Genomic DNA, 20,385 nt, shown 5'->3' on the forward strand with positions numbered 1-20,385 from the left:
CCTCCTCTCTGTACGTGGGGATGTTTTTCTCTTGGTGTCCATTCACAACAGGGATGGTGGGGAAGTGGTTAAAAGGTAATTTCTAGCGGTTATCTCAGGTGGGTTTAAGAAACCAATTCTGCTTTTGTTATTTATGATATTTGCTTACACTTCTGTCCTTACAGACCTCCTGGTGTGAAGGCTGGCGCACCCCTTGTGATCTATATCGGTGTTTTGCTAGTCTTACCAGCCTTGTTTTTCTTAGCAAGTGACCTAAATTTCTCCTTTTCTGTGGTGTAAGCTCATTACCAATTATCCCATTTACCATGGCAACAGAGAACAGATTATTCCTTTCCTCTGTACAACAGTTTTTTATGTATTTGAAAACTTCCTCTCTCCCCTTCACATCCTTCACCAGTTCAGATTAAGTGACTCTATTTCCTCAGCTTTTGGGTGGGTTGTTTTCCAGCCCTTGCTTTCCTCTGACCACTTTTCCATTGCTCTGTGTTTCCTTAGAAGGGCAGTGCCCAGACAGGGCTGCAGTTACTCCAGCTGAAGTTTTATCAGCATGGGTGGACTATGAGATTTCTTTCATTATCTGTCAAGCTGTACTCCAGCACGTGTATCCCACTATTGTGTTTGCAATGACCTGATATTAACTCCTGTTTTTCCCCAGTCCTTGTCTGCACTGCTGGGGCTTATCTCTCTGCTTGCCGAGTGCTCTCCTGGCAGCAGGAGTGACAGAGAGCCCAGCTTCATGGCGAGAAATTGGGCAGCACTTGCTGACCCGTTCTCTTGCTCCCTTCAGTGAGGCTGAGTCCTGCTCCTCCAGCCACCTCTGGCTCTAGGTTTGAGGGCAGCCTGTCCTGGTGGAGGGCTTGCATCTTTCCCTACACCCATGGACACAGAGAGGGCATCGCTCAGGGAAAAATCACTTTTAATGTTGATATTCCCGTTGCGTTGAGCCTCTACAAAAACTACTGACTGGTCTGTCCCACCCCGAAGTCTTGGTGCGAGCCTCCCTCACAGCAGCAGGCATGTGTGGAGAGGAGGATGGTCCAATGCAGCATGGAGAGGCCTCCCCAGGGAGGGGGCTGCACTCGGGGGTGAGCGGGGCTCCTTGCCCTGTGCCAGGCAGGGCTTCGGGAGTGCTGGGCTGTGTCGATGGTCAGCGTGAGCGAGGTGCTGCAAGCGGGCATGTCACACAGATGTGTGCTGGGGCCCTGAGCTGCGCGTGGCACCCCCAAATTGCACATTCTCCTCACGGTGGAGACCACATCTTGCAGCAACCAGCACTGCGGGGCTCCGGGCTTCGCTGGGATGGGGATGGTAGATGATGTTAAAGGGCAGTTCTGGGTCGCGCTGCCCCTCCCTGCACTGCTTGCAGGGATGCCGTGACAGACACTTTTTCACCTTTCCTTTTTCCACCTCTTCCTTGAGACCAGATGCTACCAGGGAGCGGCTGGGCAAGGGCCCTGGCACTCCAGCTAGCTGGTGCAGGCTGCCTGGGTGGTTCAGCCCTGCCGGGGGTTCATCCTTTCTCGCCTGGGGATGGGGCTCTGCACAAGTCCTGCAGGGAGGGGCGGCACAAGCGGGTGGACAGGCAGCGAGCGAGTGCAGACCTCCTGCTGCTGGACACGAGCCTCATGGCAGGAGACCCCCATGCTGCAGACCTGGAAAACATAAATACATCCTGGTGGAGGTGGCCAGAGCTTGCCCTCCCCGACCTGCTGCTGCTCAAGCCTGCAGCACCTTTGCTAGCCAGGCTCAGGGGTACATTGATGCAGACACAGGTTTCTAGTGAAAACATGAGCCAAGGTCTCACTTCAGTTTCTGACATCCAGTCTGCTGTTGAGAGCAGACCCTACTCCATATTCCTTTAACCTGCTCCAGCCCCCACCAGCACACCTGCATGGGCTCCAAACCACCCCATTTGGCTTTGTCGCCTGAAACTTGATTTTACACTCTTTAAAATGAGTGACCTCCCACTTGCTGGGGAAGGAATGTTGCACCAAGAGGCAGGTTCCTACCTCCAGTCTGCATGGGCCTCCAGCACTGTGCTCTGGCCACGCTGCTGCTCAGGTGATTAATGGGGCGAGATTGGAGCTTTCCTCTGGTGACTTCTCACCTTCTGATGATGTCCGCTGCTTGCGCCCACCTGCAGCAGCAAGGGTGCTTAGGGCTGGGGTGCTGGGAGCCAAGGGTGCTCAGAGCAGGGGTGCATAAGGCTGGGCCAGGACCTAGTGGCTGGCTCTGCCTGAGCTAGCCCTAGGTGGTTTTGCCTGCTGCTGAGGTACTGACAGGAAACTAGGCTGTCCCCTGTCCTACACCAGCCCCATGCAGGGTGGGTGTCCCCAGGACAGGGCTGGGGAACAGTGACAGAGGCAGTGGGGTGCCAAGGCAGAGCTCTCCCCTGCGTGTGCCATCCCTGGGTCAGTCACTCACTGAGGGATCTCAGCAGCCTCTTGCCCAGCGCCTCCTCAGAGCTGCTCGGTGATGAGCTGGTCCCGGCCTCTCTGCCCGGGGACTCCACTTCCAGGACGGTCCCGCAGCACTCACTGTCTGCAAAAGCCCAGCATGGCTGCAGCGCCTCCGGGCACCGAGGCCTCGCCACCCCCGGGGTCAGGTGTGTGTGCCCCCCGGCCAGACTCACTCTGCCGCTTGCTGTTCTCCTCGTTGTCAGCCAGCTCCTCCTGGATGAAGGGGATGCCCTCCATGCGCAGGAACACTGACTCGCTGGGACTGCGCAGCCCCTCAGAGCGGCTGCCTGCAGGGACACAGGGCAGGGAGCTGCTGTGCCCTGGGGCAGCACGTGGCAGGATGCCAGCCATGGCAGCAGGTCCAGCTGCCAGGGACCCCGGAGGACAATGAGTGCAAGACAATGAGGAATTACACGCCTGCACACTGGCAGCTCTGTGGATCCACAGATGCGTGTATGCGAATGCCTGCACTGTATACGAGCCCCACTCCATGTGCAACTGCATCCCAGAGGTGGCGTGTGCATCATGCCAGAGGGTCCCAGCACAGACCCCCCTAGGGGACATGCAACGTAGCCTGTGGCAGGGAAGGAATGCTGTTGGGTGACTCACACATGATGCTGTTCCTCTCATTCAGGAGGGTGGCAGGGTCCTCCTTGGGTGTCTGTGGGGTTCCCCGCGCAGTCGAGGCCTTGGTTGAATCCCTGTCGAAGGCCTCCATGTCGGGGGACTGGGGTGAGCTGTCCATCCGGCTGGCCACCAGCGCGTTGTGGTACTGCTGCCGGGTCACCTGGGCACACAGACGTGCACCCAGCTCAGTGGGCACCGAGCCCCACCAGGACCTCTCGGAGACTTGGTGGCTCCAAACCTCCAGACAGCAGGAGTAAGTGCAGGACTCCTCAGCACCCATGGGGCACCCACCAGGCTCCTGGGGCACAGTGGGGCAAGAGGGCACCTGGACAGGGGTGGCCAGGGTGGGACAGTCCCTGCCAGCCCTGCCCATACCTTGACGAACTGCACGTCGCAGAGGATGTGCACGGAGTAGTCGGGCGTGTAGATGTTGTTGCTGCTGCTGTGGAGCTGCGTGCTGCTGCCTCCATAGTCCTCCCGGTTGGGGGACTCAGAACGGTTGAGGCCACTGCAGCGTGACGGTGACCTGTTCACTGCAGGAGGGGACAGCAGACAGGCAAACACTCACTCTCGCTCGTGGTGTTGCTCGGGTTCCCAGTGCTGGTGTAGGGCTAAGGTGGATCAATCACCTCCAGCAGCTCTTCCTCAGGACACAGGGCTGGCAGGGGCCCTGTGCTCCTCAGTGCACACCAGCGTGGAGCCCATGCCAGGTCAGCCCCACACAAACCCCAGGGACTGGGCAGCACTGACCCGGTGCCAGCAGCAGAGGTTAGGGCAGCTGCCTGTCACTGACAGCTCTCCTGTTAACGCTGGCCCTCTGCACCGCGTTTGGCACAACTTGTCCTGGTTGCAGCTGGCAGCCTGAGAGTATTTGCTTAACCTGTCTCAAGGGCATGCTCCTGTTCACCCCAACTCTGACAGATCAGAGGGAGAGGCTGCCATGGCAAGCTGGCCTGTCACTCACGTTGACAGATGGCCTCTGACACACGGCGTGGCCTCTGGCAAACAGGATGATGGATTTTGTCTAGTCAGTGATTTATTAGGGAACAAGGGCAGCTTGTTCCTTGCATAGGTGACGTTGTGCTGACTTTGCTTTGCCTTTTTATTACCCGGATCAGCAGAAAGCATGGGGGGCAGGGCAGCAGGCATGCAGGGCTGCAGGTTACTGTCACCAAAAGCAGCAAGCCAAAACCCTAAGTGCTAAGTGCAGGAAATTACAGGAAGTGCACACCAAAGAAAGCCCAAGCTGTCCATGGCTCCCCCTTGTCCCTCCCATTCTTCCAGAGATTTGCATTGTGCTGGGGAGGCTGTGGCAGGACTGCTGTCCCCAGTCTGCCACCAATGCTCCGACCAGTGAGGGGCTGCCCAGGAGTGCTGCGGGTACTGCCCAGCATGCAGGGTGGAGGGGGCTTAGGGCACTGTGGACAGGGTGCTGGAAAGAGGCTGTCCCATGGTCCCTGGCCAAAGCCATGCCTTGTTACCTGGAGAGCCAGCCAGGGAATCCCCTCTGCTGAAGGCGAAAGTACGGGACACTGAGACAGGCACTGCAGAGAGAGGGAGGGAGGAGGAGGGAGGGGACCCAGGGGAAAGGTGAGGGATGGAGGTGAGGGTGGGATACAGACCAAGAAGAAGAATGAGAAAAAAAATCATGTGCCAGCAGTCCTGGGCTGAGCTCCCATTGCTGTCTCCAGCATCCCCTCCCATCCCTTTTACGTCCTCCTGCTTCTGCTCTGGAGAGGTGCTTGTCAGTCCTGGGGACAGGGCCACCAGCAGGAACACAGACTTGAAAGTTGTAGATCAGCACGTTGCTCTGTGATGAGGTAAGGGGAGGTGAAGCTGGCAGGGGGGGGGCTGCTCCTGCCAGGCCTGTCTGCAGAGCCACACAACTTCCTAGAGCCCTGGCACGGATAGAAAGCATCTTTCCCCCATAGGTTAAGTGCCAGCACTTGGCTCTAGCCCTTTACCAGCCATTGCCAGGATAGGGGGCATTGTGGTCAGCTTATGCCACCTGGGAAAAGGGTGGAAGCTAAATCACAGCACTTGGCATCTGAGATGCTTCTGTGTGTGCAAGCACATGGCAGAGAAGGAATATGCTCTGCAAAAGTCTCTGCCCCAGCCCCACAGAAGCTCTTCAGGGTGATGCAAAGCAAAGGAATTCATGCCAGGCTGCCTGCAGCTCCTTGCAAGGTCCTGGGTGTCAACAGCCTTCAGGTGATGCCAAGAAGAGGCACCCACTGAGGGCTGATCCTTGCAGGAACTGCAAGAAGGATCCTGCATCTGGGGCTGCCTGACCCATTGCCATAGAGAAGGTAAATCATAGACACTCACTTTCCATGTTTTATTACCATGGGTTACAGCAGCAGTGACAATTTCTAGGGCAGGCCATTCCCCCTCCCAGTGCTTGCTGCCCTCCACAGCGTTCCTGAGGGAACGCATGTCACAGGGGATGGGGGAGCACAGAGAGACCAACACACAGGGTGAGTGATGCACTCCTTAACACTTGCCAGTCTCTGCTTTCACCACTACCACTGCCCGCCTTGAAAGCAGTGGAAGATGTGAGCCTGCTGGCTGCCAGCCCCTTCCTCCAGCCATTGCCATGATTCCCTCAGCTGCCAGCCCTCCTGCCTGAGGTGTCCTGCCCTATCTCCAGCCACCGTGCCCGAAGCACAGCTGCAACACTCGAGGAACTATCTGCTGCCTATGTGATTAATATTTTAAAATTGCTTCAAACGTAAAACCCCCAGGAATTCCTGTTCCGTGTCCTCCCCTCAATCAAAACCTTCTGCAAATAAAAAAGATACCAGCAGGAAGCACTGCCCGGAATGACCTTGTCCTGATGGGAGCAAAGGATGAGTTGATAACCACTAGTATTGACTCCCACTGCCTGACCCTCCCACAGCATTTTTCACCACACAGCACAAATGCCAAAGATCAGCTGGAGATAAAACAGTTACAATACAGTTAATTAATAACAAATTCTTAAATGGTCTAGGTTTATGTCTGAATTCTCAGCCGTAATACTTCACTCACACTCCTTTCTTCTGGGTTTTCCTTCAAGGAGGAACGAGGACGCCAGTCTCCACCACAGTGGAGATGCTTGTCATTCTCTGCCTCTTAGCCTGCTTCCTTGCTGGCCAGGGGTGGGACACAGGTCTGTCCCACTGCAGGCAGGAATGGCTGCATGGCAGAAAACACCTCCTGGCACTGTCAGGCGTGAGCACTGGAGCAAAGGAGCCCTGAGCAGCAGTGTCCCGGCAGGCGGCACTGCAGACATGCATGGATGTTCTGGCACAGCTCCCACTTCTGCCCTGCCTGGCCCAAGGCCCGTGGGCAGCACTCACTGCCTGGGTCCTAGTGGGCTCGTGAGGATTGTCACCTGGGATACAGGACATCGGGCCATCCAGCAACACCCTGGCACAAACTGGCCATTTCACTGATTTCCTCTGTCCAAACCAACTGCACTGAGGACACACAGCGAAGAAGGAATGCTCACTGAGGGGTTAATCCATCAGTTCAGAGCCAGCCTTTTGCACAGAGGCAGAGCAAGCAGCAGGAAATAGGTGAACCCTAGAGCTGCAGAAAGACTGGGACCCACTGGAGTGAGCCACGTGCCCCAAAAGACTCCCCGTTCTCTTAATGACATTCCTCTTTACATCTCCCTAAAGAGAGAAATTAGTGAGTCCCAGTTTTGATTAGGCAGGTAGAGCATCTCGGCTTACCATCAGCACTGCAGATCTGACTGCAGCATCTGGGGTTTGGATGAGGACTGGGTTTGGGCAGCACCTTGACCTATTCCTGAGCCACACAGGACTAAACACTTGTAGGAAATCAGAGCTCCCTCTTAACTCCTGCAAGCAGAGGATTTGCATCTTAAGCCATCAGCTCTGCAGGCAGGGAATTTATTTGCCCTTGACTAATTTCCCCCCACTACGTGCAAATAGCTCATAGGTAAATCAACCCATCTCTGCAATTCCCAAGCAGCCCAATGCAGGGCCCGTGTACAGGTTGTGCCCTGAGCCTCAGGAAGGCAAATGGGTCTAGAGGTGTTATGCTGAGACCTAGAATAACATCCACCTGTGGGCACTGCCTCTGGCAGCAGCAGCCGTGCTGGGACCCACCAGCAGAGACCCAGAACATGGTAGAAACTTCAAAAGGACATCAAAGGGACCTCAAAGGGACCTCCAAGTCATTCTGTGGGGACTTTGCTACATCAGCCCCTCAGATGTTGTTTCTCTATCTACCTTGGCATAGTCTGAACTATGAGTTGCACGAGGAGAAAAGCCATTGCTCCTCCAGTCAGCCAGTGATGCAGAGAGGTTTTAGGGCCTCAGCCTGTCCCAAAATACTTACGTAGGAAGGAGGATCCTGCCAGGCTTCCCATTTTTCGCACATCGTTTTCTGAAACAACAGTTGGAGGTGTGGGAATAGCAGAGGAAGGGCTCCTGCCCCATGCCCCAAAGCAGGGCCACCCCACCCCATGGCCAGCCCCTTCTCCTGGTGCCAGCTGGTTTAGCCTCCGTGGATGCTGCTGAAGCAAAGACAGGGCCAGAGGGAGCCCACAGAGGCCTCACCTGAGGAGACAACAGCCATGATGGCAGGGACACCATAGTAGGTGAACGCCCCATTCTCAAACCGCAGTCCTTCCTTGCCAACCTCCACCTGCACCTTCCCCTGGAAGGAGGAGGAAAACCCTGTCAGACAGGCACCTCATGATCCTGACCCACCCAGGGCTGCAGGGACCCCTGCCATCCCATACAAGAGGACGGGCATCTTTGCTGACAGAAGCAGCCTAGAACAAGGTGGCAAGGAGAAGACAGGGCCATGCCCTGCCACCTTCTGCTTGCTGCTGCCCCAGGCACCTGCAGGATGAGGACAAAGTAGTCGACAGGACGGTTGCGCTGGTAGAGGTAATGCTCTGCTGCCTTCTTGTTCTTTCGGTCATACTTGAGCTCCTGGATGACATTGGGGTGTTTCAAGAGCCGCAGCAGAATCTTCTCAGAGAGGTAAGGGGACTTGAAAGGCTCCACTTCTAGAAGGGAGGCAACACACACATGCTATGCTCAGCAGGTCCGGGACTGATGGGAACCCCTCATCCTCGGAGCTGCTCCTGCAGCCTAAGCACCCAGTGGCAAGAGGGGAGCCAAATGCAGACCTGCTACTGGTAGGGCACTGGAATGTCCAGGCTGTAGGTCCAGGCACGTGGAAATTGCTCAGTGAGGGGGAGCCCAACCCAGGAATGGCTTAGGGATGCCCTGTGGGGCTGGTGCTGCAGGGCTTGCACAAGGGCAAGTGTACCTGTTGCCATGAACCGATGGGTAGCCAGGAGGAGCTGCGGGGAGATCTTCACCTTCATCTCACTCTCTGAGAGCCTGAAGATGGAGAAATCCTGGGGCTTGCGTCCCCGGTGTGGAACCCGCTCCTTCTTCCGATTGTCAGCTGCAGGCAGAGCAGAGCAGAGCAGTCACTCGCCTGCAGCAGCCACAAAGCTACTGCAGCTGCAGGGCCCCGTGTCACATGCACACGTATGGACAGGCATGTCTTGCTGCAGCCTGTGGCAGGCTGCTGTGGAGCAGCAGATGGAGCAGTGGGGCACATAAAACCTGCTGTGCATCCAGCCTTGGGAGCAGCTCCTGGGGCAGGGAGCAGGATTGTGAAACACACTTATTCCTCAGGAACAAGCCCTGGGTTGTCCTGCCTGGATGCATCACCCAGAGTTGCAAACGAGCTTGGGAACCACCCATTTCATGCCCAACATAGATGTTCCTAGGTCAGGCCCTGCCCAGCCACCCACTGCTGATGGTGGTACTTCTCTATCTTGAACATTCAAGACTCCCTGACACTCGACCAGCATCTCCCCATCATTCTTATCTTTCCCATCATGACAGCAAATTACTCTGGGGAAGGACCACAATTTGCTTTGGCCTGTTTCCTACCCACATCTGTCTGTCTGTCTGTGCAGGCTCCCACCCTGGCTCCTGCAACTGCAGTAGCTGCTCTGGGACACTAACTGTACAGATCTGTCTCATCCAGGATCTCGGACTTGATGATCTCCTCAATGACATCTTCCAGGGTGACAATGCCCATCACCTCGTAGAACGGGTCTCCTTCCCCTTCATTGTTCACCCGCTGCACGATGGCCAGGTGGGACTTTCCTGCAGGGAAAAGCAGAGTGGCAGTGAGACACCTGTCCCAGTGATCCTGAGAGGGGTCCCTGGTGTGGTGGCAGGGAGGTGGGCAGGGTTTGGTGTGAGGCACAGATCAAAGCAGACACTGTCACCCAAACCCACCCCACCTGCGCTAGCCCAAGGAGAAGGGCTGGACATGCAACCCAGCCTAACATGGCAGCTGCTGTCCAGACTGATCTGTAAATGTAGGCTCTTTTTTGGGGCCACCTTCTCTCTCTTTACCCAGGCTGTGAGTCACTCTGTTCAGCTCTTTGAAAGCCTCCTGTGCAGCAATGAAAGGTACATTTTACCAGCTCTTCCTTACCCTCAGCTTCATTGGCATGAAATAACTCTTAACAGAGCAATGAGACAATGTTCTCCAACACAGAAATGTGAAAGTGTCCTTGGCTCTACTGATTTCCCATACCCTCCTGGTGTTTTCTTATTCTGTTGCTAATTATCTTTCCTATTAAATTGCCAGGAACAGCTCCCCCTCATCTTTCTATCCATCACTGTGTAGATCAATACTACAGTTTTTCTTAAAATATGGGCAAAGCCTCCATCTCCTTGAAACAGCAGCTGGTTTTTATGCAGAAACACGCATGTTTGTTTGCAGCTTTCAGCCCAGCTCCTGCACAACTCTTGGGTGAACCATCTGGATACAGACACTGAATACTTTTCAAGCCATCAGCTTGCACCTGAAATTCTTCTCCAAGCCCTGCCATTAACAGGATCTTCTCTATGTTACCTTAAACAAGCAGAGTGGGATCAGGACCATCAGCTACAATGATGGTGACTCCTACTGGGAAGTTCCAGTGTTCCTGGATCACAGTTTCAGCTTCCTCACTTGTCCCTTGTAAGCTGGCAGCTCTGCTGACACATTCTCCAGTTTCTTGGTTTTGGCATACTTGAAACATTTCTATTTGTTTTTTCATGTCCAGCTCTGTAAGCTCTTTTGACTTTTTCAACATCTCCTTTCCTTTACTGGCTGTTCTGATTTATGGTCCTGCTCAGCATCTTGACCAGAACCCAGCATCCAAGCCACAAACAACTTCTGGGTTTCCAGCTCCAACATGTTCTTGGACCTGTCAATGAACAGCACTGGGTTTCTTACTGCCTGTGTGGCTCCCACATCGCTCAGCAGTGCACACAGATTCTGAACCTCTAGTTTTACATGAAACCACCCTCAGTGGCACCACAGCCAAAAACTTCTGCTCCCTCTGTTTGCTCTGCATCCCTGGGGTCTCCTGTTGCAATGCCTGCACAAACCCAAATGTGCTGCAGTGACCTCTGGAAAGCTGCTAACACATTATTTTCCCCAGGGCCTTGGAGCCGAGCTCCTTTAGCACCCAAAACAAGGGCAGGTCCCCTCTGCTATGCAGATGCTTCTGCATCCACTTCTCCCATAAACCCATCCCAACAACCTCTTCTGCTGCTCCTGACAAGGGATATGGACAGTGTTCATGCATAAGGATGTGACAGGGTGTGCTCCTGCCTGGTGCACAGCTCCTTCCTTACCCAAAGTGCCTCCTAGCTTGTCCGTGCAGAGGTGCAGGGACAAGCACACCCAGAGCAGCCTGGCAGTCCCACAAACACGTCTTGCTGGGGATCATATGACCTTCAAATAACCCTGTCCTGGATCTGAGACGAGCAGACAACATTTCTCAGCTGAAGATCAGAACTATACATTTCTCACAGCAAATCTTGGGCATTTTCCACAGTATAAATTCCCTCCTCCTCATACCAAGCTTTTATTGCAAGATTTCAGAGAGCAGCTCACTGCCTCCCACGCCTACAGATTTAGAAATGAGAACATAACATTGCAGCAAGTAGCACTGAGATGCACTTTAAAAAACCGAATCAATAGCTCTGGGGTACTGAAGATTCAGCATGTACTTTGGACTGGGCTATTTCACTCCTTTCATACACAGGTTTGTACATATTTTCTGTTCAGTGGGTAATAAAACAACACAGCATTTAAAAAGAAAAAAGCAGAGGAGTTGGCTGCAAGACAGCAGCAACAGCTACGTTTCATCTTAGCAAAGTCCAGCTTTTGAAAATGTCTCCTTTGCCAAACTCTGCTCCCAAACACTGGGGCCATCTGGTCTCCGACAAGTCCTCGGGTGAGCAAGGAGAGGGAAAAAGTTATTTCTTTTGGCTGAGAGCTTGTTGTTAATGACATTTACATGCAACCCAAAACCACCAAGTCCTTACAGAAAGCTTAGGTGCTACTTAAAGGCAGTCAGAGAGTGATGGAGGCAATTCTTTTTTTGGCCAAACACCTACATCGACAGTGCAATTTACACTCGAAATGTGATTCAAGCTCCATGTTCACATAGCTGCAAATGAGATTATTCAGAAATAACCCAGCACCATTAGCCTGGAAGGAGACCCATGGTTTCACTGTGCTGGGGGCAGAGCCAGTAGGGCTGTTAGAGCACTCCAGAGTTCTTTATTTTCACAGAAAATAAACACTTGTATTCACACTCCAAACCCCCAGGTTCATGTTTCCAAGCTAATACCGACGTTAGAAATGGAGCAGGTACCCAACAATGGAAAATTGTTGCAGTTCAGTGGGGTTGCTGCTGCCCATACCAAGAGGGCTGATCCCAGCCCATGCCTGGCCAGCTTATATCCATGTCACAAAAGCCCTGAATGCCAGCCAGCCCCGGTCCTTTAAGTGAGTGCTGCTCGCAGCTGTTCCCCTCTGGAAGAGGGCTGACATGCTCTGATTTCCCACCTGAGGGACACGAGCTCATTTGCAAAGTTGTGCCCCACCCCTCTGACCTGACTGGGTCCTGTATCTCCTCCCATCAGCTTTTTAACAGACCCCATAAATTCTGGTCGGGGGTTTGCAGGTGCTTTGCCTGTATGGTTATGGCCTGTTTCCTCCTGGGCAATGCTGCCAAGCTTAGCTATATCCTTTCACCCAGCCCTGGGAGCTGCTACACTTGCACAGGAGGAAAAACCGTGGCCTTTACAGCATGTACAAGAATCTGGGCAATGAGATGGAAGCAATGTCTGAGGGAGGTTGGCATAGGGACAGACCTGGGGATGCCAGAGGGGTCACGTTTGCCTCTGCAGCCATTATCCACCAGGTCAGCCTCAGTGGGAGCACAACGGAGGGAGGTAAATCATTTAAACAAACCCCTAAACTTGATCTAAAACAGCTTTAAGAACTGTAAAACTGATTCCAAAAACCGTGCTATTGTAACCACTGGTTGATAGCTCAAATGAGATGAATTATTAGGGTGAGCTGCTTCCCCACTAGCAAGCTGTCACATGTGAACTTTACAGGGCTATGGCTGATGCAGGAAAGCACAGTGAAACGCTTGAGAATCAAAGCCTTGGTTTGGCAAATGCTAGAACAAATGGGCAATTAACTTTCCTTGTGCGAGCAGCTCTGCCGGGCTCCACAGGACTGCTCTCGCACAGGAAGTCTATAGGTGATTAAGTGTCTGCTCAGCATGGGATACAACGGCACTAAATTCTTTATGAGCTACATGAAATCTGCTCTTTTCAAACAACAGCTTCAGTGGAAAGTTAATGCCTCAAAATGCTAAATTACAGAGCTAATATAAACAGCTGAGAGCTTCCAGATGGAGCAAACATCTGAACAGATATCCAAAGCTTTTATGCCCATTTTTAGGAGCCTTGTTTTTCATAGGCACCTAAATGACCTTGGGCTCATGGATCCACCTCAAAACACCTTCCCCAATGAGGGAAAGAGGTCTGAATACATGGAAACGCCTTGACTTCTGGGAAAGAAAGTGCTATTGGGTTTAAATATAGCCCAGACTACTTCTTTATAATTTTTTTTATATAGGTACCCTGCCAGAGGAATGTTAAAGATGTTTTAGCCTTGTCTCTTGTTCCCCAGAATTAACATCTCAAGCATGAAATTAATTTTAATAAATTTTATCGTAAGATCTGAAGTTGTTATTAGGAGATCAAAGGTACAAACCTGTGCCTGAATGATTTACAGCTACAAAATGGAAGAAAAAAAAGAGGCAATTTATAAAAAGGTTGATTTGTGAAACAACATGATGTAACTGAAATCTATTTTCTGTGTGCTTTTCTTCAGAGCTCTTCACAGGGGCTGCCAGCATTTCTGTGCCTTCTTGCTGACCTGCATGTGAAGAAAGTGAGGGCCCTGATTTGAAAACCTTGAACTGGAAATGTGTATGAGTGTCATCCTGTGTTACCACAACTCTGCACCATGGGTGAAAGCACACATTGTGTCTAGAGGAAATGCACATCTAAGCAGGGGGAAAATAACCAAGAGGGCTGCAGGGTCACCCAGCTCTACATGCATAAGAACTATGTAAAGGAAAAACTGTAAATCCTAATCTAAACCAAACTTTTCTCGGAGACAAAAACTTCACCTGCTTACATCTGTCTGTAGCCTTTCTCATATTCTCTTTTTGTGCTTTTCTTAATCCTAAGGAAAACTGTAAAAATGATGGAATATTTGGAATAGCTGATCTATTACCATTGCAGATGAGGAGAAGAAGATTAGGGGGGACATGGCACCTCATCTTCCATGCGTTGTGCAGCAGGATCCTGACCTCCTGGATGAAGTGCCTTTGACAGCTCTGAAGAGGGAAGTGGGTGGCAGGGTGCCCTCTCCCCCAAGGACTTGGCTCCCTTCTTGCTTGCTGAATACCTGCCCAGAGCAGGCCTGATCCTGGGATTATTGGGGTGGGGTAGAGCAGTCCAGGGTTTACAAAGTAAGATTTGGCACAGTTTAGTGGGAAAAGCCCAGTAATGTTTCAGGCAGAATTATAGCATGAGATACTGAGGCCAGTTTTTGTCTATCAGCAATTCCCTTGCTCTCAGCCTGGCAATCACATTCCAGGGGACACGTAGGTGATAGTTCCTGGGTAAAACTGGCTCCTTAACCCATACAACTGCCTTGGGAGGTCATGGCTTCAGGTCATCAAGATGCCCAGCAGAGTGATTATAACACTTGCAGAAACCTCTTGAAGGCTGAGTTAAATCTGAAGCAACACTGTGTCCTAACAATGCCTGTGGGATCAGAAAGATGGTACAAAAAGCATCTGAAATTGTATCGACCCCAACTCCTGGCAAATGTAAGCACCTTCTCTAGCCACATTCAATTTGCAGAAGTCTAATAGAGACTGTGGAGTGTTTTGAAATGTAAAGACACCCTAGGGCAGAGCTGTCTTCCACAGGCCAGGCTGTTTTCCCTGCTACACCTGAAAGTTTGGGCTTTGGAGGATTTATTTTTGGTAGCTCTTAAAAGATGCCAAGCCACAGAAGGCTAATTTGAGTTGCAGCTCAGCCTCTGCCCTGCTGCAGGAAAATGAACATTAAGAGCAAATTTCTACTGTTCCTCTAACAGAGGAAAGTTACTTGCTAAAAGGTGCCAGTGCTGTACATAGACCCCTCCAGGAAATCAGTCAACAAAACCCATAAACAGCCTGAGGAAGGGACAAGACTATGACTTCCCAGAGGCACTACAAAACAAGGGGGTGGCCCTCACAGAACAGGTTCACATGAGGAGTGTTATCACTGGACTGGAGCTGCAACATGCATTATCTTCAGGAAAGGAGGAGAAACAGATTGTATCACCCACAACATTTCACACTGAATAAATGCATAAACCCTTCCTCATAGCTCCACAGTCCCTAGGTAAAGTTTATCCTACAGAAAGCTCATCTGCCTCCCAACATAGCTTTAGCTTGCTAAATATGCTGCAATTATTTTTTTTGGTGTATTAGGTATTGCGTCCTGGGAGCCCAGAATAAAGCCGGGTACTCCAAGGTTTACCAATACAAATTGCCAAGAGATTGTCTCCCAATTTTTTCGTTCCTTCAGTATTTTCATCTTCCTTCACCAGGCTGCAGGTGGTAAAATTACTGTACTGGTATGTATTTTCTTATTTCTATTGAAGGGGGGACACATTTTGTGCAGGGTCCTTAGCACTTCTCAGTTAATGCTGCACAACAATGTATGCCTTCTACAAAAGATGGCAAAATGGGGGTCCAGCCCTCATTATTCCTGAGTTCTTTTTGCTGAGAAGATGAAGTCAAAACCATATTGCAGCACAAGTATTTCCTTTCTTCAGCTGAACCTGTCTCACACTGCTATAATGTTGTTTTTCAGCATGGTTTTTGCAGCTGCCCTGCTCATTTGGTCTGTGGGTTGAAGTCTACACTATTCTCTTGCAGGCCAGATCACCCCTCTGGTGCTGTTTGGAATCTTCTCCGGGTTTTTCCCAGTTCCCATCAGGACGCTCCATTTAACCACCTCTGCAGGAATCACTACTGAAAGAGAAATCAAACAATGGCCACAGCAGCAGGGTTGTGAAAAGGCAGAGGTGAGGAGTTTGGCCAGCTCTGCTGTGATGGTGTGGGGGCCAGGTTTTGTTAACCAGGAGCTCATAGCTGCTCTTGGGTGCCATAACCACACTGGCCAGTGGCTCCCTTGGTGCTACTGATACTGTATCCCACTATTTCATACAGTTTAAATGTTAAATTAAATGGAAAGCTGATGCTACAGGTCTGTGGAAGGTAATCCCTTCCACACAAGGTCCTGCTGGGGGAGAGGCAGTTTGTGACACATCTGTGGATTAAATGCATCTTAATGGAACTACACTCAAATGAGGTTAGTGTGAGCATACCTAGAAACAAAGGAAGAAAGCTTCCCCCAACCCTGCTATAGAAGACCAAAGAGGAAAAAAGGCTGATTGTCTTCATAGCTGGGACAGAACAGCAAGAGAAAAGAAATGCCTCAGGTAAACAGGGATAACAGTGAGATATTAGTGAGTAGGAGACAGAAAATGAAAGTGCTGTCTGAGGTGTGAGCAAAAGTCCCAAAGTTCTGTATTTAATAATCCCTTGACATTTTCAGTAAAAAAGAACAAATGTTTGTGTACTGTGGCAAGGAGCTCTGGCAGTAAAATTGTGTTACTTACATATTATGCCAAAAAAATGACATTATGGGTATAGTGGATGTGGCAGAACATTAATCATTAGTGAAATAGATCAGAAGTACACATTGCTATCCAAGAAAGAAGAATATAAAATGTTATAGTTATTTTGAATAAACATTATAATAATAGAAATAAATAAAAGACACAAAAATTGTTTGAGTAAATTATGAGAAAAGGAAAGAAATGTTGGCTTGTGAGGGACATAAGGAGCTGGAGGTGATTATTAATGCCGATCTTTACCAGAGACTTTAATTTCCTAGAAAGAGGCTGGACTTTATCAGTGGGAGCATTTGCTGTCCTGCAGGCACCTTGGAAGTGTGAAGTGATGAATGCCTTCATTAAACACTCGCTGAGCCAACAAGCAATCAGCCTACTTTAATTAGTGAAGGTGTCTCAGAAGACCTGGCCATGGAAAGCAACCTTGATTGGATCAAACAGGATATTTCAGCATAATTCAAATGGACACAGAAAATGAGACAGTGATAAAGATTCTTAAATACAAACGGGAAATCTTTATTTTAGAAATTAAATGGTCAAGTGAACAGGGCTGATGCAGCAGTGGATGGGAGCTGGGAGCTAACATCTGTCACAGTGTGGGATCCAGTACAAGAACCTGTATTTAGAACTGGAAAAATAGAGTTTAGGAGGGTTCAGGGCTGGGCTAGGGGGTAACTATTTGCAAATTCAGGGTGCTGGGGGTGACCAAATGCCTACAAATAGAGAAAAGATGAATCAGAAGAAAACATTGATTCTTGGGAAGACGATTTGGAGTAAGAGCTGGAATTGCTAAACACCAAGCAGAGTTACATACAAAGACCAAAGGTAAGGCTTTTCAGCCATGTAGCTTAGAAAACACAAGGAGAGGTGAGGAGGCAACAGGAAAAGGGTTTAGGGAGAGCTCTAAATAGGGGCAGTAGCAAAACACCCCAGAAGGCCACAATGGCAGACGGATATAAAGGAGGAAGAACCTGAAGTGATATGCCAAGAGTTTAATAGAACACACTTAAAGAAGGATGGATAATCTTCATCTGAAATGAAGACTAGCATATGAAAGTGCAGGGCAGGTAGCAAGGTTTGTTACCATTCCCATGAGCTCAGGAAGCAGCACACACCAAACAGCTCTAAGGAGGGCAGAGGGGACAGCAAGCAAAGGGCAGGGCACTAAGCAACCACAAGTCCATTTTTATAGGTCTATTGATCCAAAGGATACTAGGTTGTAGAAGAAATTTGGAAGGGGAAGTGTGTCAAAGTAAATCAGATAAATTGCAGGGGAGCCTGACCAAGGGAGGGTGTTCCAAAATCATCTGACATTTCTAGACAAGAGAGGCAGAAGAGACCTCAGGTGAACTTCAGTGCTATTGCAGGAAAATACAGTTAGGAAGGAACTGCAAAGCACATAAGGAATTAGGAAGACAAGAGACAACTGGCATGGGGGGAAGTGGGTGGGCATGGACTACTGCAGCTCACCAAGGTTGAACCCAGAGAACAATCTCAATGCTTTTGCTAACAGTCTTGTATAAAAACCATGAATTTTCTTATTTTCTCCATTGAGAGTCTCCAGTCCTGCTGAGGGCAGAGAGGGCGGGTAGTGGTACACAGAACTTCTCCACCTGCGATCCTGAGTGGTAGTGGGAACACAGCTGAACATCTCTGGAAGAAGATGCTGACCTGCGTGTATCTGATGAGCACATTCCTGGCACACTGAGAAATGTCCCATCCTCTCCTCCTCCCACCTCTAAAAACGAGCAGGAGATGATGCACAGAGAGGCTTTCTCTGTAATGTGGAGTAGACCAGGTTGGCCTTTCTCACATGATCAGCTCTGCCTGCGGCAGAGCAGCACCAGGCAGCCCAGGAGGCAAGCGCTGCCCTCAGGCATTACATAATGCAGCCTGTCACTGCTGCAGCCACTGCTTAGACTCACTCACCACAGTATGACGTAGTGAGGAACACGCGGCAAAACACAATTCCCAGTGGGAGGGAAAAACACATGCTGTGCGTATTCTCAAGGTATGGTTAATGAAATACAGCTCTCAGCATCTCTCGGGCTGCTGGCAGCTGCTGCATTATGAATGCTGTCACAGCTGCAAAAAAAGTACAGCTCTTTTTAACGGCTTAATCTTTTCTTCTTCCTTTAAACCACTTGCATAGAAACACTTTATAGACCTCCTTCTCACTGCTAAGCTGAAAACGTGAAAGCTAAGTAATGAGAAGTGATTTCCTGTCATAAACTCCTTCACACAAAACAGAGCAGCGAATGCTGTCAGGGCAATGGTGCAAGGCAGGTACCATGCCCATGCTGCCAGGCCACTGCAGACACATCAGCCCGAGGGACACGCTCACCTGCTGAGCCAGCAACCTCCGAGGCCAAAGGCTCTTACAGTCTTCATAACATCACAGGTACATCAAGGACTGCTGGCCCTCAATCCACCCGGGGATGTTCCACCAGGTGACACCAGGGCCATCAACACACCAGCACATGCAGGGACCAATTCCCCCCAGCATCCCTGGTACCTGCCACATCCTGCCAGGAGGCCATGCGGGGCTGCCCGTGGAGGCTGCTGACCTGGAAACCATTGGGGGTGCAGAGGGGTGCAGGGAAGCCCGAGGGGGTGGGGAGGGTGGCCCGGCGCCCTCACCCTTCTTGAACTCCTCAAGCAGCGTGTCGAGGCGTGTGTCATTGAAGACGCAGTGGAGCGGGCGGCGGTAGAAGCGGGTGACAGTCTGCAGGGGAGTGCAGTCATCAGGGTCGACAAAAGCCAGGTCTTTGACAAAGAGCAGGTCGACGATGTTGTCGCGCCGGTCACCCTCATAGACTGGGATGCGGGTGTAGCCAGATCGGAGGATCTCAGAGACGGTGGCGAAGTCCAGCACAGCATCGGCCCGGAGCATGAAGCAGTCGGCCAGCGGCGTCAGCACATCTTCCACCACCTTGGTGCGTAGCTCCAGCGCGCCCTGCACCATGGCCAGCTCCTCCCGCACCAGGTCGCCGTGGGGGCCAGCGGCTCGCAGCGTCTCCAGCAGCCGCTCCCGCGTAGAGAAGACGCTGAGCTCCTGCCGCAGCGCCCAGTCCAGCAACCGGCTAAGCGGATAGCAGAGGGGGAATGCGGCCAGCATCAGCAGCCGGGTGAGGCAGAGCGTGCGGGAGGCGATGGCCAGCCCGTGCCGCGAGCACACCGAGTAGGGCAGCACCTCGCCGCCCAGGAAGACGGCTGCGGTGCACAGCAGCACCGGCAGCCAGGGCGCTCCCCGCGGCCCGCCGGCCGCCGCCGCCGGCCCGCCGCCGGGCAGCGAGGCGCAGAGCCAGCCGGCCAGCGCCGCGTTGGCCCCCGCCTGCCCCAGCAGCAGCGTGCACAGCAGGTAGGTGCCGCCGCCGCCGCGCACCGCCTGCACCCGCCGCGCCTGCTCCCGCTCGGCGGCCGAGCCGCTGTTGCGCAGGACGCGGAGCTCCAGCGGGTCCAGCGAGAGCAGCGAGAGGCGCAGCCCGCTGAACAGCGCCGACAGCCCCAGCAGCAGCAGGGCGCCCAGCGCCCGCAGCCATCCCGCCTCGGGCAGCGGCAGCAGCCAAGTGCCGAGCGGCGGGGCGGCCGGCTGCACCCGCAGCAAGAAGCCGCCCGCAGCACCGTGGTGCGCCCAGGCCCGCCCGTCCCAGGCGCACAGCGAGAAGAGCCGCCCGCCCGGCGCCGCCGCCGCCTCGCCCTTGCGCGGCTCCCGCACCCGCACCTCGGCCAGCGCCGAGCCCGCCGCGCCGCCCGAGCGCAGCGGCCCCACCACCTCCACGTCCGAGGCCCAGGCGCTGCGCTCCCGGCACCGCTCCGCCGGGCCCCGCGTCGCCGTGCTCCCCGCCGCCGCCTCTTCGATGAAGACCAGGCGCGGCTCCCGCTCTCCCGCCGGCCCGCGGCTGCCGTTGCCCTCGGGCGGCGGCTGGAAGTAGAGGCGCAGGAGGAAGCGGCTGCCCTCCGCCGCCTGCACCGCGCCGCCCTCCAGAGACACCCGGCCTGGCGTCGTGTCCTCGGGCCGCAGCCCCAGCAGCCAGGCGGCCCCGGCCGGCGGCCGCGGCGACAGCGAGAAGAAGAGCAGCAGCACGGCGCCCCGGCTCCGGCCCCAGCTGCCGCCGCTGCCGCCGCGGCCCGGGCCCGCCGCCGCCGCCATGCCGCTGTGCCGGCACCGCAGCGCCCG

The 20,385-nt window shown here is 52.7% G+C and overlaps 1 protein-coding gene across 2 annotated transcripts; it reads right to left on the minus strand.

Moving 5' to 3' along the window:
- Positions 1 to 899: 899 nt before the first annotated feature.
- Positions 900 to 20,358, minus strand: CNNM1 (cyclin and CBS domain divalent metal cation transport mediator 1). Of its 2 annotated transcripts, none has more exons than XR_015805170.1 (13): positions 18,846 to 20,358; positions 9,095 to 9,238; positions 8,382 to 8,522; positions 7,946 to 8,115; positions 7,658 to 7,757; positions 7,437 to 7,484; positions 4,568 to 4,630; positions 3,462 to 3,619; positions 3,069 to 3,246; positions 2,633 to 2,746; positions 2,425 to 2,537; positions 2,010 to 2,137; positions 900 to 1,652 (listed from the first exon to the last, which is right to left on the minus strand). XR_015805170.1 is itself a non-coding variant. In XM_088169195.1 (13 exons), the coding sequence occupies exons 1-12, from the start codon at positions 20,356 to 20,358 to the stop codon at positions 2,058 to 2,060; spliced, it is 2,826 nt and encodes a 941-aa protein (XP_088025321.1). In that variant the 3' UTR covers positions 900 to 1,652; positions 2,010 to 2,057. The 2 variants fall into 2 exon arrangements, 1 of the variants encoding a protein (XP_088025321.1); XM_088169195.1 differs by having other exon boundaries at positions 2,425 to 2,541.
- Positions 20,359 to 20,385: the final 27 nt, after the last annotated feature.

The sequence above is a fragment of the Sturnus vulgaris genome, chromosome 8 (genome assembly GCF_052056855.1).
Source record: "Sturnus vulgaris isolate bStuVul1 chromosome 8, bStuVul1.hap1, whole genome shotgun sequence".
Lineage (NCBI taxonomy): Eukaryota > Metazoa > Chordata > Aves > Passeriformes > Sturnidae > Sturnus > Sturnus vulgaris.

Coding starts and splice junctions, on each gene's coding strand:
- CNNM1 (XM_088169195.1), bottom strand. CDS start 20,358: ATGGCGGCGGCGGCGGGCCCGGGCCGCGGCGGCAGCGGCGGCAGCTGG. Junction 7,758..7,945: donor ACTTTGTCCTCATCCTGCAG/GTGCCTGGGGCA, acceptor TCCTCCTTCCAG/GGGAAGGTGCAGGTGGAGGT. Junction 7,485..7,657: donor CATGGCTGTTGTCTCCTCAG/GTGAGGCCTCTG, acceptor CTGTTGTTTCAG/AAAACGATGTGCGAAAAATG.